Source organism: Crocuta crocuta, unplaced genomic scaffold, assembly GCF_008692635.1.
Source record: "Crocuta crocuta isolate KB4526 unplaced genomic scaffold, BGI_CrCroc_1.0 scaffold3, whole genome shotgun sequence".
NCBI lineage: Eukaryota > Metazoa > Chordata > Mammalia > Carnivora > Hyaenidae > Crocuta > Crocuta crocuta.
In genome coordinates this window covers 4,850,131-4,865,675 of record NW_027529934.1, presented here as the reverse complement: position 1 = coordinate 4,865,675, position 15,545 = coordinate 4,850,131, and the positions used below count along the sequence as shown (strand labels likewise).

Sequence of the window (15,545 nt, the reverse complement as noted above, 5' to 3'; positions counted from 1 at the left end):
AATGCAGGGCTGGAACTCATGAAACACTAGATCATGACCTGAGCTGAAGTCAGATTACCTGACTGAGCCACCAGGGAGCCCCATAATAAGAATACTTTTAAACTAAATGTGCTCCCCTGGTCCCACAATGGTGACAATGGCAACTCTAACAACTGGTAATAATGCTGACATTTACCAAGGTGCTAGGTATCACCCAGAACTCTGAGTACTTGCCATCTGCAAGTATTGCTATCACATATCACTTTGCAATAAAATCTAGAAATGTATACAAAAGGAACATTTCTGTCTAAATTATTAAAACCAGTATTTCTAAAACCAGCAGCCAAAACGTGCTTTCAGAGAAAACGATTCTGGCATTCTGAAGTAAGCTTCCGACTTCTCCAGCACCTGTTTTTCAAAAGCAACTGCCTAAATTTCATTCATTCATTCATTCATTCAACAAATATTTGAGGGCCTACCATGGCCAGGTGCACGGGGCACAGTGATAAGAATGACAAGGTCCCTGTTCCTGTGGAGTTTGGTACGACAGACAATAAACAAGAAAAAAAAAAAAACTCAATGAGACAAAAGCTATTTATCACTGTAACACGCAAGTTATAGATAGCCACCTTCCTACATGGATAGGAAACAAAATTAGAAAAAGATTTCTGTGCACTGAAGTTCTCTTCACAGTAAGACAAATCAGTCATTTTGAAATGTTTTAACTTTCAAATATATGTTTGATAGGTAGGTAGGATTAAGGTTGTTGCAACTACGTTAGGAAAAAAATATTTATCAGGATATTTATTAATTACGAAGGGGAAAACTGTAACTTCACAGGGGAGAAACCCAGACAATACCTTAGCCGGGTAATCAGGGTAAAAGTCATATTAAATCATATGAGTTGATGATATGATATTATATTACCGTATGATGTCATATTATAACGATACGATAGGATACACTGAAAAAGACACATCACTACTTCTGTGGTATTCTCACCCAAAATTCATAACCTGTCAGACCCAGTGGTTCTCAATCCAGAATGATTTTGTCCTCCCAAAAGACATCTGGCAATGCGTGGCGACATTTCTGATGTCAAAACTTGCAGGTGTGATACGTGCACTGGAATCTAGCACGGAGAGGCCAGGAAGGCTATGAAGGATATGACAGCGCATAGGACAGCCTTCCACAACAGAGAACCATCTGGTCCAAAATGTGAACTATGCCATTGCTGGAAAAAACCCTGGTCTAATCAGGGAAAAGAACAGCAGACAAACCCAAATTGAGGACTAGTCTACAAAAGAGCAGTCAACGGTTGCAAGGACACTAAAGGCAAGACACTGTCACAACTTACAAAGAGACTAAGACCACATCAACTAAATGTCCTAGATTGGACCCTGGAACAGAGAAAGGACGTTACTGGAAAAACTAGTGAAATGCTAATAAGGCCTATAGTTTAGCTAATAGCATTGAATCAATGTTGATTCCTGGTTTGGTCATTGGGCTTCGGTTATATTGGACGCTAACAACTGTTTCTGTAAACCTAGAGTTATTTCAGGGGCACCTGGTGGCACAGTCGGTTGAGCTCTTGATCTTGGCTCAGGTCGTGATCTCACAGTTCGTGGGACTGAGTCCTAGGTTGGCTCTGCGTTGATAGTGTGGAGCCTGCTTGGGATTCTGTTTCCCTCTTTCTCTGCCCCTCCCCTTCTGGTGTGTATGCGTGCTCTCTCTCTCTCTCTCAAAATTAAATAAATAAACTTAAAAAAAGTTATTTCAGGGATGGCTCAGTCGGTTAAGCATCCGACTTTGGCTCAGGTTCGTGGGTTCAAGCCCTGCATCAGGCTCTGTGCTAACAGCTAGCTCAGAGCCTGGAGCCTACTTCAGATTCTGAATCTCCCTCTCTCTTAGAACTAAAAAACATTAAAAAAAATTTTTTAAGTTATTTCAAAATAAAAAAACAATTTAAAAAAAATTTCTGGGTGTGTATTAGTGGAATCAACAATGGGACAATATGCTAAAGTCCATTTTGCCTCCACTCTGTATTACTCCTTGCTATTTTGATCAAATCCCACTATTAAAACAATAAGGTATCATTTATAAGCTAGTACTTAATTCCCATTGGATTTATTTTGACTGGTGTCTCAAGTTGTTTGGGGATTTCTTTTTAATGCTAAGGAAGTCATAAGCACCATTTATTTATTGCTTAAATATGGCAGCGAAACTGGCAAATTGATTGGGGAACACTTAAGATGGAAGATGGAAATCTCAGTAGGAAGCTCTTCTTGAGCTCGCTTCCTTCCCTCTCCAGCCTAGTGGCACAGGATCCTAACCTCTCTCTTCCCAGCATCCTTAATTATCCATTGTCTTCCACCCCATGACCCTGGACAAAAACAACCCTAAGTCAATCCTCCCATTCACATTCTTAGCATTTACATCCCAGATGCTGATGGGGAAATAAAAAGGGTACAACTCTACAGATGGGTCCCACTGTCAACTCCTGGTCTCCAATCTCAGCTAGACCTGAGTGTTCCCAGGTCCTATTAAACCCCCCTACTTCTCTCTTCTTATTCTCAACAACAGCTTTTCCACTTGAAGGAAACAGAAGCCATCAGTAATAGCCATGCTTTAACTCCCCTCCATCTTTTCAGTACTCACTGTTGAGACATTTGGTGTTATTTATTATTATATCACCCAGTAACAAATACCATGTCTTGCACGTGAAGCAGCTTAATAAACATATCCCGAACAAATAAACAAATAAGCAAAAAGCCATTTTAACGAATTTATATAGTACTAAGCCATGCGATGATAGGAATGAAGTACAGAAGAATTAATTTTCCTCAAATCATTGTTTATTCCACTGGGGGGAAAAATACAATGCATCTTTATACCATTAAAGGAAAAGATAAAAATGGATCCGACAAACACGTATAAATGACATCCATAAAAATCCCACTCAAAAAAATTACCTCTTCAGTTCATGTTCCAGTTTTTCTATTTGTTTTTTGCTGGAGTTCAGTTGTCCTTCTTGGAAATTCACCTGTGATTCCTTGACTTGAAGTTCATGAGCAATTTTCTGCTTGGTCTTCTCCAGATTTTCACATACTTCCATCAAGCTCTGGTTCTCTCTTTTTAGGTTTGCGCCCTCATTTTTTTCATGTTCAACCTAACAGAGATTATGCAGAAAGAAATAGGTCTCTTACTTTGTGAGTCTACCCAACATCATTTGTAAACCTGAGCTCAACACTGACAACTAATGTTTCTGAGATGTGGTTGCCATAATGCACAGGTCAATGCTTCATGGAGAACACAGAAATTTTAAATGACCTCACTTGGCAGCCTCCAGATGGAAAGTTCTACAAAGTCATGGATTACATTATCTTTGGTCAGGGCTACACACATACCCTTTCTAGAAAGAGAAGATTTAATGTCCTTTCAAGAATAACAAAATCAAAAACAAACCCTATAAATCTCCCTTAGCAATTCATTTAAAGTCTGGCTGCTAAACCCAATTATTGTAAAAATTCTCCCACTAGCGAAGACATTTTAGAAGCAGTGACTATATATCACTACTTGTTGGCTAATGCAGAGGTAAGGAAGAAGCCCTATTTAGGTTTTCATTTTCTATTTTGTTTTAAGTTTATTTAGTTATTTTGAGAGAGAGAGCATGAGGGAGGGCAGAGACAGAAGAAGAGAGAAAATCCAAAGCAGGCCCCACATAGGGACTTGATCCCATGAACCATGAGATCATGACCTGAGAGGAAACACTTAACCAACTGGGCACCCAGGCACCCCTAAGCTTTCATTTTCTAGCCCAGAAGAGAAGAAGTCTGGGAATACCAAGGTGAAAAGCCCACTATTAGAAAGTCATATCCATTTGGACTGCAAAGTGCTCTAATACTAGCCCCTAAATTCAGAATTCTGGAGAATTCTGGCCATGTGGGTACAGAGTACAAAAGCAATTTCCAACGTGTGGTCGCAACCGGAGTTAAAATGGAACTCAACAGCTCTAAACCTTTGCAGGAAAGCAGAAATGTGGGCAGAGGATGGAGAAAATGAGGCAATTAAAATACAAATGACTGAAAAAAGGAGAGGGGCGGATTACCACCTGGAGATAGCACGATCATTTTTCTCGACATTTCAGACCAAGCTCAAGTAGGTGAAAGGTGTTAAATACAAGCGTTTCAGCCGTACCTTCTGTTTCTGCTTCTGCAGTGCGGCCTCCAGCGTCTCAAGCTGAAACTGCCTTTGCTGCCGTTCTTTCTTCAGTTTGTCCAGCTGTCCCTCAAGCTCTTGAATTTTCTGGAGAGCTCTCGTGGGCAGGCCCTCTTTCCACTCTTCCAAAGCCCAGCTCATTTTGCTCTCCTTTCTGTACTAGGCACTCATTTATAAATAAGCTGAAAAGAATAAGCAGACTGTTGGTCTTAATACAGTAAAAGGAAACTTAAAAAGTCTCAGAGAATAAGGGGTTTCACAACTTCGCATTTCAAAAGATAAGGAAGTGTAACATCTATCTTCTCCATCCCCTGAGAGGTAAGTACTGACTACCAATAACTCTGATCGTGAGGTACATAAGATGCTTGTTCGGTTTCCCTGGCTTTGTTTTTCCTATTTCTCAGACTTCCTTTCTTAGCTACTTTCTTTCTGCCGCTCCATTTGGTTTCATGATACAAAACATGAGTATTTTGCTGTGACGTTTCAGGTGAAATAGGTCCTATAAACAAATAAAATTCATGGTAAGTTATTCTGCAAATGCTCTTTTTTCCCTCTTCACACCATTGCCACTTAGACTTTGTCCCTCTTCCTCTGGGCAGGTCACTGACCTGGTCACAGTCTTTCGTGACACATATACCCTTTCTCTCCTTCCAAGCGGTTATCACGTGTTGAGCTAACTCATGAGTGAACAAAGAGCGACTGTCATCTTAGTCTAGAGTCACTGCAAAATGCAGGGAAGCCATGCCCCAGAGAGACCCTGAGGAGGAAACCGGTATGTAGCCTCAGTAACTCAAATCCCAGCTCAGCTACTTCTAAGATATGTGACCTTGGCATGTTATTTAGCGCTCTGTGCCTTGGTTTCCTCACTTGTGAAATGTGGATAATAACGGTGGTGACTTTCCAGAGCCTTACAACAGTACTGTATTTCCTGATAAGCATTCTGTACCTGTTAGCTATTACATTTATTGTTGAAAAGACTTCATTTGTGTATTTTGGCCTCTGGTACCAAGAGGGAAGTGGCTACCTCCTTCTCAGTCCTGTCTTAGGAAATTTAAATCAGTTGGAAGAAAAGTATGGTAATTGTTCTTTAATCACTTGCCTCTAGAACTTAAATGAAAGAAAAGCATTCATTTTCCAGTTATTTGGGCAACAAGTTGAGAATCTCTGTCTTTTACTAAATGAAATCCACAAACATTTTAGTGTCTTGCTTCAACTGACTTATCCCATGAAACTTTTTATCAGAAGAACTAATAAACAGTTGGTAAAAGTACTGAGAAGATAAAAAAAAAGATATTCAAAAATTAAAAAACAGAAGCAAAGTTCTTGGAAAGCTGTGTTTTCTCTGCCAGTTTACTTTTTTTCTTTTTGCAGATCTCAATTGTTTGAACGCAGCATCTTCAAATCCACTCCTATTTGCCCCCAAACTGCGGAAAGAAATCTCATGCCTCTCCACCAACAAAGGACCGTTTAACATTAGGTCACAATAGGCTTCTCCTTCAGCTCCAATAGCTTGCTCATTCAGGGCTGGGAGTACAATACCCCAGAAGCACACAATGATAACTGTCCTAAACAGCTATGCTAGCCACTGAAATCATTACATCCAGATGCCATCACCAACAAAATATTAAAAGAAGCAGTTTAGAAAGATGACAGAGATGAGGAAACAGAAGGAAAACTGACACGTTGAATGCTTTTCCATTTAAAAAATCTAAGATACAGCCATAAAGAAGTGGTTAAAACAATCACCAGACCCAAGCTAATTTGATTACAGCATACTTTGACAGATTAAGGCATCAGTCATCAACAACCATTACGGAAGCACTGGGGCAAAGGACAAAAAATTGGAAATCTCCAGGTTAAGATGTAACAGGCGTAGAGGGGGGTGAGTAGTTGAAGAAAAGCCCTAGATGTCAAGGTTCTTGCAAGGATTTTGCAGAAAGTGCCCTTTCTTTCTTAAATATGAGGAGGGCGCTCTTTATGCCCGAATCTAAAAACGCATGATAGGCCCATTTTCAGGCTTTCCCTTTATCAGAATCTCCCATCTCCACCAAGAAACCGGAGTCCCCGCCTACGGAGCAACGGCTGGGCCTAAGAGTGAAAAACTCAGCCTGGTCCTTTAGACCAGCCTCGAGGATAGGACTCAGGTCATTTATTCCTGGGTCTTCATAACACAGCAGGGCCAGGCACCCAAGCGTGTCCAAATAAAAGTGGAAGGCAGGAAAAAATGCTCTCGCAACTGACAACAGGCACACCAACCCGCCGCGCAGATCAAAACCCCAAGGAGTCACTGGCTCGGGACGTAGACTACTGCTAGGAAATACCTGCTGATCTGCAATGCATTTACCTTACAATTCACTTATCACGAGGAAACTGATCCGCTAAAGCGCGAGCTCGTGACCGAGCAGGGTATCTGCGCACAGCAGTGCGAGCACAGCTTTCCCAGGAGCAGAGCGGCGCCGACATCCCTAAGAACCTCGCCCGGGCGGGGCCGATCATGCGGTCCAGTCAGGTGGGAGGGGGTGGTGCGCTGCACCCCTAGAGCCAGGGAGCGCGATCCCACAGGCATCCCTGCCCAGGGCCTCGGGCAGAAAGTCAGCTGCTCCCCCAGGCCCGCCGCCGAAGCCGCGACCCACGCAGGACACTCACCTTGCTGGCGGGGAGTGAAAGACGACCCGTGGGAGAGTCGGGTTCCGGTCCAGCCTCCGCGGCTTTCGGCCCAGATTCCAATTCAAACTGCCCGCGGCCGCCACCCGTTTTCGATTCGCCCGCTTCCGGGAACGAAGACCTTATCTCCAAGCCTATTGGTCACCGTAAGTAGCTACGGACCAATAGGCTCCCGTGCACTCGGACAGCCGCTCTGATTGGTTCTTTTGGACGGATTTAAAAATCAAGCCCTCAACCTCCTGACCCGCTAGCACAGGAGTTCCGGAGGGTTTTTTTGTTGTTGTTGTGGGGAGGCGGAGACCACGTGCTCTTGCGGAGTCTGTAGGAGACACTTTCTGCTGGAGCCCAGGCACCGACCCGGTTGATTAGGAGGGTGTGGCCTGTCACCTACAGCCGACGGAGTTGTGCGGTCTGGAGAACGAACATTCTTAATGCTGCACACTAGGTATCTACTTACTTTTTAAATATATTGTTTAGGACATAGATGGGAGGTACTACGCTTGCCATGCATTCTTCATCCAGTGTCATTCTTAACAATACTTTGAGGAAAGTATTTCTATTTTATTTAAAAGTTAACTGAGGCACATAGAAGCTCCCTAATTTGAAATTGAATCTAGAATATACAGGATGTCACTTTTAACTGCTGTTGTCTGTTGATCATATTCTAAAGAGGTGATTCTGAACACTTGTTAGCTGGATTGGAGGGGAGGACACTGCATCCAGAAGAATCTCCAAAAGTAGATGTAATCTCTCCCTTATATGAAGCCCACTAGTTTTGTGTATATTTGTGTACTTGTTTTATATTTCCCTATTCAACAAAAAATAAAATGCTAAAGACAGGAGCAAAAGAATGAATTGTTAAATTAATAGATCTCTGATGCTGTTGCCCTCCTCAGTAGATTACTGATTTTCTGTAACCCTCTCTCTACCTTTCATTAGATGGTTACGGCATTTTAGACGGCCCCTTACCTTTTCTGCTCATCTTTCAGCACCCAATTCAAATGCCACTTCCTTCATTAAAACTCCCTATTTTCACCCACCCCTTAGAAATAGCTATTTCCTTGGGCCTCTGAGTGGCTCAGTTGGTTAAACATCCCACTCTTGATTTTGGCTCAAGTCATGATCTCCTGGTCCTTGAGTTAGAGCACTCATTGAGTGCAGGGCCTGCTTGGAATTCTCTTTCTCCCTTTCTCTCTGCTTCTTCCCTACTGGAATTCTCTCTCTCTCTCTCTCTTGCTCTTTCTTTCTCAAAAATAAATGAACAAATAAATATTAAAAAATAACTGTTTTCTATGTCTTTCCTAGAAATTGGTGTATACATGACATTTATGTCTGGCTGTCTCCCTTATCAGTCTCGAAAATTCCTGTAGAGTGAAATCTGTTTTAACTCGTTTCTGTATCTCTCATAACCTCCCAGTAACTTTGCACATAAAAATTAAGACCATCTTGGGATGTAAAACTACCATCTGCAGAAAGACCTTGTTCTCCACTGTCCTTGAATTCCTCCCCCCTCCCCCCCCAAGAAAAGGGAGAGAGCAGGTAGGTGAGGAGAACTTTTACTGGACACTGCCATGGTCAGTCTAGCATCTGACTGTTCTGAGATTTAACCCCAATTCTGATTCCAACACCAATCACAAATCCATCTCTTCCCTGGGTAATTATTCAACTATTAGCTACCTAAGGAAGACAGAACCAGAAAGACATGTAATAGAGGATTTTCAAGGATGGCATTTACTGTTTATTTACTCATTACTTAGTAGATAACTAAGTAATTGAGTGGTCACTGCATACCTAAGCCTTGTACTACCTTCATCTATAATCATCAGTAAAGAAATACATTGACTTCTTGAACAGAGGAACCATGTGATGGAGACCAGTCTGTGATTTCAGTTATGGTTTCCTTCCCCTGCTTCTATTTTCCCCCATTTTTGTAAGGGGCTGATGGGGGTGAATCCCATCCAACCAAAAGTAGATGTCTTTTGAGAGTTAGACTCAACTAACTCTTGAGTTGTTGAGACTCAACAACTCCCTCACTTCTCTTTTTAAAGCCGCTCCCTCATTGAGCCAGTCTAGTTTCTCTGGACTATTTCTTCATCACCATCTCTCCTTTCTGCCTTTCAGTCAGTGCTCTTGAGTCCATCTTTTCCTCTCCAGCTTAGATTGCAGGGTCCATCACTTAAACTACTCCTTTTGCTAGTGGATACTCTTACCCCTTGTTCTCTCTCTCCCCAAACTTATATGCATGCACCTGTCCAGACCCTTCCTAAGAGCACTATTGCCACAGGATGGGGCTGGAGGAAAATCCTAGGATTGTGCAGATAGAAACCACTTTAAATGTATGGCCTCTGACTGCTGACTCATGGCTGCTCCACAACCCTTTCTCCCAAGTCCAGAGTTTCCCTAATCTCCTCCAACTACCATCTCCACTCTGGCTCTCAGAAGATGACCTTATCACCCAGTTCACAGAAAATGAAAGACATCTGACAGGAACACCTTCAACTGCCTGTCACTGACATCTACAAACTGGTCCAAATCTACACCCATTCTTCTCTCCATTTTTCTCTTCTCTTCCTGCTACAACCACAGGAAGCATATTTCTGACTCAAACGCTGAACGATCACTCTGTGTTCTGGAGCATCTCAGAAACTTTACTCTCAACTATGCCCTCGTAACCTAGAAGCATCCACTGTTCCTACTTTCCTGAGTCTCCCCCATAGCGCTTAATGCTGCTCTAATCTTTCCCTTTAAGAGTAACTACTTTCTAAGCTACATTCCCTCCAGCAATCATCATCTCTCTCCCATAACATTCCATTTCCCTTTTAGGCTTGATTAAATAAGTTGCCATCCTCCTTTTAATCAATTATTCCCCACCCCTCAAAAAAAAAAAAAAAACAACCTTAAAAGTTCTTTCTCCTAAATGAAAGCGGTCTCTCTGATTCACGAGGACAATATAACCTATTACTTTAAGCAGCCATTTATTTTTTATTATGTCATAATAATGTTTCAGCTATAGGGACTTAAAACATTTTATAATTTAACATGTATTTTTTTGATCTTGAAATTGCCCACCCCACTACAATGTCAGTTCTATGAGGAAGGAACGATAGAGGGAAATGATGCTGGTGCTGGTGGTTGTATTTGTCTTGTTTGTTTTGTTTTGTTTTGTTGAGAGATAGAGAGAGAGAGCAAGGGTGGGGCAGAGACAGAGGGAGAGAGAGAGAATCTTATGCAGACTCCACACTGGGTGGAGCCTCAATCTCACAACCTCAAGATCATGACCTGAGTTTTGATTGCTGTAGCTTTATAATTAAGCTCATATAATTAAGTACTATAAGTTCTCTAACTATGATCTTTTTATTTATTTATTTATTTTAATGTTTATTTATTTTTGAGAGAGAGAGACAGAGTGCAAGCAGGGGAGGGGCAGAGAGAGGGAGACACAGAATCTGATGCAGGCTCTAGGCTCTGAGCTGTCAGCACAGAGCCTGATGCGGTACTCAAACTCACAAACTGTGAGCTGAAGTCCGACACTTAACTGACTGAGCCACCCAGGCACCCCTAACTATGATCTTTTTAAATTGTTTTGTCTATTTTAGGACCTTTATTTTCCATAAACATTTTAGAATAAGAATCCTATTTTTTCCAAAAGCCTCCTGGAATTTTGATGGGGATTGCATTGAATCTGTAGATCAATTTGAAGAATCTAAGAATATTGTTTATCTTCTGGTTCATTAACATGATATATGTCTTCAATTATTTAGGTCTTCTAAATAACACTTTTCTTAGCAGTGTTTTATAATTTTCAGGGCATATACATATGTAGTTATATTCATCCACAAGTATTTCTTTTTCAGCATGCTATTGTAAGCAGACTTTAAAAATTCTTAGTTTCTCGTATTTAGTTGCTTGTATGAAGAAATCAATTTGTTTTTATAAAATGACCTTGTATCTTGCACACTTGCTAACCTGCCTTATATTAATCAGCCAGGAATGCTATAACAAAGCATCCCAAACTGGAGAGCTTAAACAGTAGAAACTTATTGGAGGCTAGAAGTCCAGAATCAGTCTGTTGTCAGCCTTGAGTTCCTCTGAAGGTGAGGAAGGAGCTGTTCAGACCTCTCCCCTGGTTTCATGTCCACACGGCATTTTCCCTCCTTGCATGGCCACTCAAATTCCCCCTTTCTATGAAGACTTCAGTCATATTAGATTAGCGCCTACCTTACTTCAGGCTGCTATCATCAATTAGCAGAGACTGGGTGGGGTAAATGACAGAAAATTATTTCTCACAGCTCTGGAGCCTAGGAAGTCTGAAATCAGGTGTGCCATCCTGTCTGGGTTCTGGTGAGAGACCTCTTCCTCACAGATGGCCACCTTCTTGCCGTGTCCTTACATGGGCAGAGCAAGAGAGAAAGAGGAAGTTCCCTCTTGTCTCTTCTTATAAAGGCACTAATATCATTCATGGGAGTTCTACCCTCAGGACCTAATTGCCTCCCAAAGGCCTCACCTCCTTATACCGTTACTCTGTCGGATTGGGATGTCAATGTGTGAATTTTTATATTCAGTCCATAACAGGGCCCCAGCCTGATGACCTCGTTTTAACTTTGTAAAGACCCTATCTCCGAGTAAAGTCACCTTCCGAAGTACTAGGAATTAGGATTTCAACATGTAAATTGGGGGATGGAGTGCAATTTAATTCATAACGTCTTTTAATAGTTCTAGGAGCTGTTTTGTAGATTACTGTTTTCTCTATATGTTATCTGCAACTCGTGGTTTTACTTCTTTGTTTCCAATCTATATGTTTTCTATTTATTTTTCGTCCCTTCCTTATTCCATTGGTTAGGACCTCAAGTATAATGTTGAATGGTTTAATGAGAATGGACACCTTTTTTGTCTTTCTGATCTTGGGGAAAAACATTCAGTCTTTCACCACTAAGTATGATGATAGCTATAAGTTTTTATAGATGCCCTTTATCAGATTGAGGAAGCTTCTTTCTGTTTCAGTTTGTTGACCATTTTTAATCATGGTGTTAGGTATTAGATTTTATCAAATTCTTTTGCTGAACTTATTGAGAAGATTTATGGTAGTTCTCCTTTATTCAGATATCATGGGGATTGCATTGTTTGATCTTCAACTGTTAATAAGTTTGAATTACTGTATATATGCCACTTGGTAATGGTATATTATCGTTTTTTTATATGTTGATGAATTCAACTTTCTAATATTTCTTGAAAATTTCTGCAACTGTGTATAGGAAAGATATTGGTTCACAGTTTTCCATCTTGTTATATCATTAAGTATGGGTAAAACTGGCCTGGTTTTGATATTAGGTTAAATCTGGCCTCATAAAATTAACTGAAAAGCGTTTCCTCCTCATCTCTTTCAGGAAGAGTTTACATAGAGTTGGTATCATTTATCCTTTAATGCTTAGGCCTGGAGTTTTGTCTATGCAGATTTTTAATTAGGAACTAAAAATTTTAATTGATAAAAGGTTTTTAAAGTGTTCTATTTTTACTTTATTCAGTTTCAGTAGTTTGTGTCTTACAAGGAATTTTTCTATTTCATCTACATTATCAAAATTATTGGAAGGTAGTTTTTCAAAATCTTCTATTACTATCTTTTTAGTGGCCTTATCATGTGAATTATCTTTTTCCTTTCATTTCTGATGCTAATAATTTGTATCCTCTCTACCACCCTATCTCTCATCAATCCAGCTTGAATTTTATTAATATTCTTCATCTTTTTAAGGAACAAGATTTGATTTCATTGATTTTTTTCTCTAACATTTATCCATTTTCTATTTCATTGATTTCTGCTCTTATCTTTATACTTTAAGTTTAATTTTTTTATTAGCTCCTTAAAGTGGAAGTTTAGACAACTGATTTTAGACCTTTATTTTATTGCTAACATAAGCATTTCAAGTTTATATTGACTTTACCTGACACAAATTTTATTTGTTGACTTTTCATTTTCTTTCAGCTCAGGTATTATTTTTTAAACTTTATTCATTTTTGAGAGACAGAGAGATATAGCACGAGCGAGGGAGGGGCATGGAAAGAAAGGGAGACACAGGGTCCAAAGCAGGCTCCAGGCTCTGAGCTGTCAGCACAGAGCCCGACGCGGGGCTCTAACTCACAAACCGTAAGATCTTGACCTGAGCCAAAGTTGGACACTTAACCGACTGAGCCACCCAGGTGTCCCTAGAAGCATATTATTTATTAAATATTTGCAGATTTTCTAGATATCTTTCCATTACAGATATAGAAACAACCAGCTTCTGGGTGGCAAGTCAATTTTGCATTGGATCCCTTCCACTTCACCCTGCAAGAGTCAATACATACCCCAGACATGGGTTTATCTTTTCTTTTTACAGAGCCTCTACCAGCCATTGAATCTTGCATAAAATTGCTGTCAGCCAGGGCACCTGCTGAGAAATGTGTACGTGACCATAGGATTGCTGGTACTACCATATTCTGTGTATTTCCTGGAAGTAGCTGGTGTGATGCTGTTATGGGTTGAACAGTGTCCCCCATAATCTCACACGTGGAAGACCTAATCCCTCGCACCTCAGCATGTGACCTTGATTGGAAAGAGGGTTGTTTCGGATGTAATGAGTTAACATGAGGTCATTAGGGTGAGTCCTAATCCAGGAGGACAATGTCCTTATAAACAGGAGCTATTTGGACACAGAAACGGAGACATGGGATGCCAAGAAAAGGATGGAGTTGCCACAAGGCCAGGGACACCAAGGAGTGCTGGCCAACTCCTGGAAGCCAGGGGAGGGGCGTGGAACAGCTTCTCCCTCACAGCACTCAGAAGGAACCACTCCCGCCAACCTGGGATCTCAGAGTCTAGCCTCCGGGGCTGTGAGACAATAGATGTCTATTGATTGAAGCCACTTGATTTTTGGTACTTTTGTTACAGCAGCCCTAGGAGACGAATCAAGGTACCACACTGGAGCGGCCTGTTAAGGTGCTCGTTCAGGCATCGCATCCTGTAGAGTTAGGGAAACATCCTCCATAACAGACTGTCTGTATTGAGCTGATATAGCAAGTTGTGTCCTCAACACCTAGAATACCCAGGTCCCGATTCCAAGAAAAGAAACACAAATTAGCCATTCTCACTATCACTCCCATAACCCATGTGTGCCTCCCGTTCTGCTTTGGGCTCTACTGGGTAACGTGGGAAGTGGAGATCACTACTCCTACTGACACAAAAGGGTCCCATAAACCCTGAAGCTACAACTGGTCTTTGTTTTTTGTTGTTTAGTTTTTGGTTTTGTTTTTAATGCAATTAGACCAGCAGCCAAAGAAAGGAGTTAAAATACGGGTGAGGTTAATCAACCCAGATTACCATGAGAAACGAGGCTTTCTGTTACATAAAAGGGGAAGGAAGTATATGTCCGGAACTCAGAGGAATCACGGAGGATACTCCTATGTGCTTTTATGTCTGATAAAACAGTGAACAAGTAATTGCAGCCACCACAGTCCAATGAGGGCAAGGCAACCCAAGGCCTAACCACTCTGAGATGAAGTTCTGGAATCCCCCACCAGGCAATCTATCATGTGTGCAATTCTAAGAGATTGCAGAAGAAGCAAGCTTTTGGCACCTGCAGTGACAATTGGGAAACAATACCCTTTCCCTGACTCTTCCTCTTTCCCTGTCTCATTCTCCCTGTCCCCCTGCTTTGATTCCTGGAATTATCACACACACACACACCCCCCCCGCGAAAAAACTACTTCCATCCAAGTCTTAATCTTAGTCTCTTCTCTGGGGAAAACCCAAAGTAAGTGGAAGGTGTCATATACGTATGATTATTTTCAACAAGTGAAAAATCCATATTGGTTTCTCAAATGTTTCAAAATAGAATGTAGATGGAACGTCAGCTACCTCATCTGTGAAATTAGAAGTGTAATTGTAACAGATTTGCTGGGTTCTGATAGTTTTAGACCACACGTTTCTGGTAGATAAGGGACATGCTTTCATGCTTGTTTTGTGCATATCTGGACTTCTTTTGACTACAGAACCATGAATTTAACACATTCTTTGGGACAAGAATTAATTTTCAAAGCTTGATATTAGAGGATTTTCGATCCATCTAGGAAAGAAAGGCTTGAGGGTAAATGTTACATATTCAACATATTAGTATGATTTTAAAAATTGATTACAAAAAATAAATATTCAACATCTTGCTATATTTTAAATAAGTTGATTACAAACCATGTGGACACAATTCAGTGATCTGAACTGCATTAAAGCACAGGAAAACGAATCCTAAACTTTTAAAAGGTGTTTTCTGTTTCCACCACTAGGTGATTCCCTATACCTTAGAAAACCTTTAAAAATTACTGTCCCACATACCTTGACTCCCTTCATTTTCTTTTCTATCTCACTCAGTCCATTCCCTCATCTATCTAATGTTCTTGTTTACTCCTTTTTTAAGTTAACATTTGTTTCTTTAAAGTAGAAGTAAAGAACTGAAAAAATAATGGCCCATACTTATTAGCAAAATAATATAGAACACATGCACATGATAAATTCCAAAAATTCAAAATAGATGTGAAAGATGAATTTAAGAAACTAGAATGAAGATTGGACATCCACTAGACTAAAATCCTCATTTTGTAGCTGAAGGCAGTAAGATCAAGATAAGTCTAAAAATTCACACAAGTTACTGGCAAAAAAT

The 15,545-nt window shown here is 40.7% G+C and overlaps 1 protein-coding gene across 2 annotated transcripts in view; it reads right to left on the bottom strand.

The window, feature by feature from the left end:
* CENPF (centromere protein F) overlaps nt 1-6,934 on the bottom strand; it is a 57,575-nt gene extending 50,641 nt beyond the window's left edge. Inside the window, exons 1-3 of one of the 2 annotated variants that reach the window (XM_077763211.1) lie at nt 6,844-6,934; nt 4,177-4,379; nt 2,952-3,148 (exon numbers count right to left, since the gene is read on the bottom strand). In XM_077763211.1, coding sequence (XP_077619337.1) covers nt 2,952-3,148; nt 4,177-4,338 — 359 coding nt within the window. In that variant the 5' untranslated portion in view covers nt 4,339-4,379; nt 6,844-6,934. Of the gene's footprint in view, nt 1-2,951; nt 3,149-4,176; nt 4,380-6,541; nt 6,625-6,843 lie in introns of those variants that run through there. The other variant, XM_077763212.1, reaches the window with a different exon arrangement.
* Nucleotides 6,935-15,545: the final 8,611 nt, after the last annotated feature.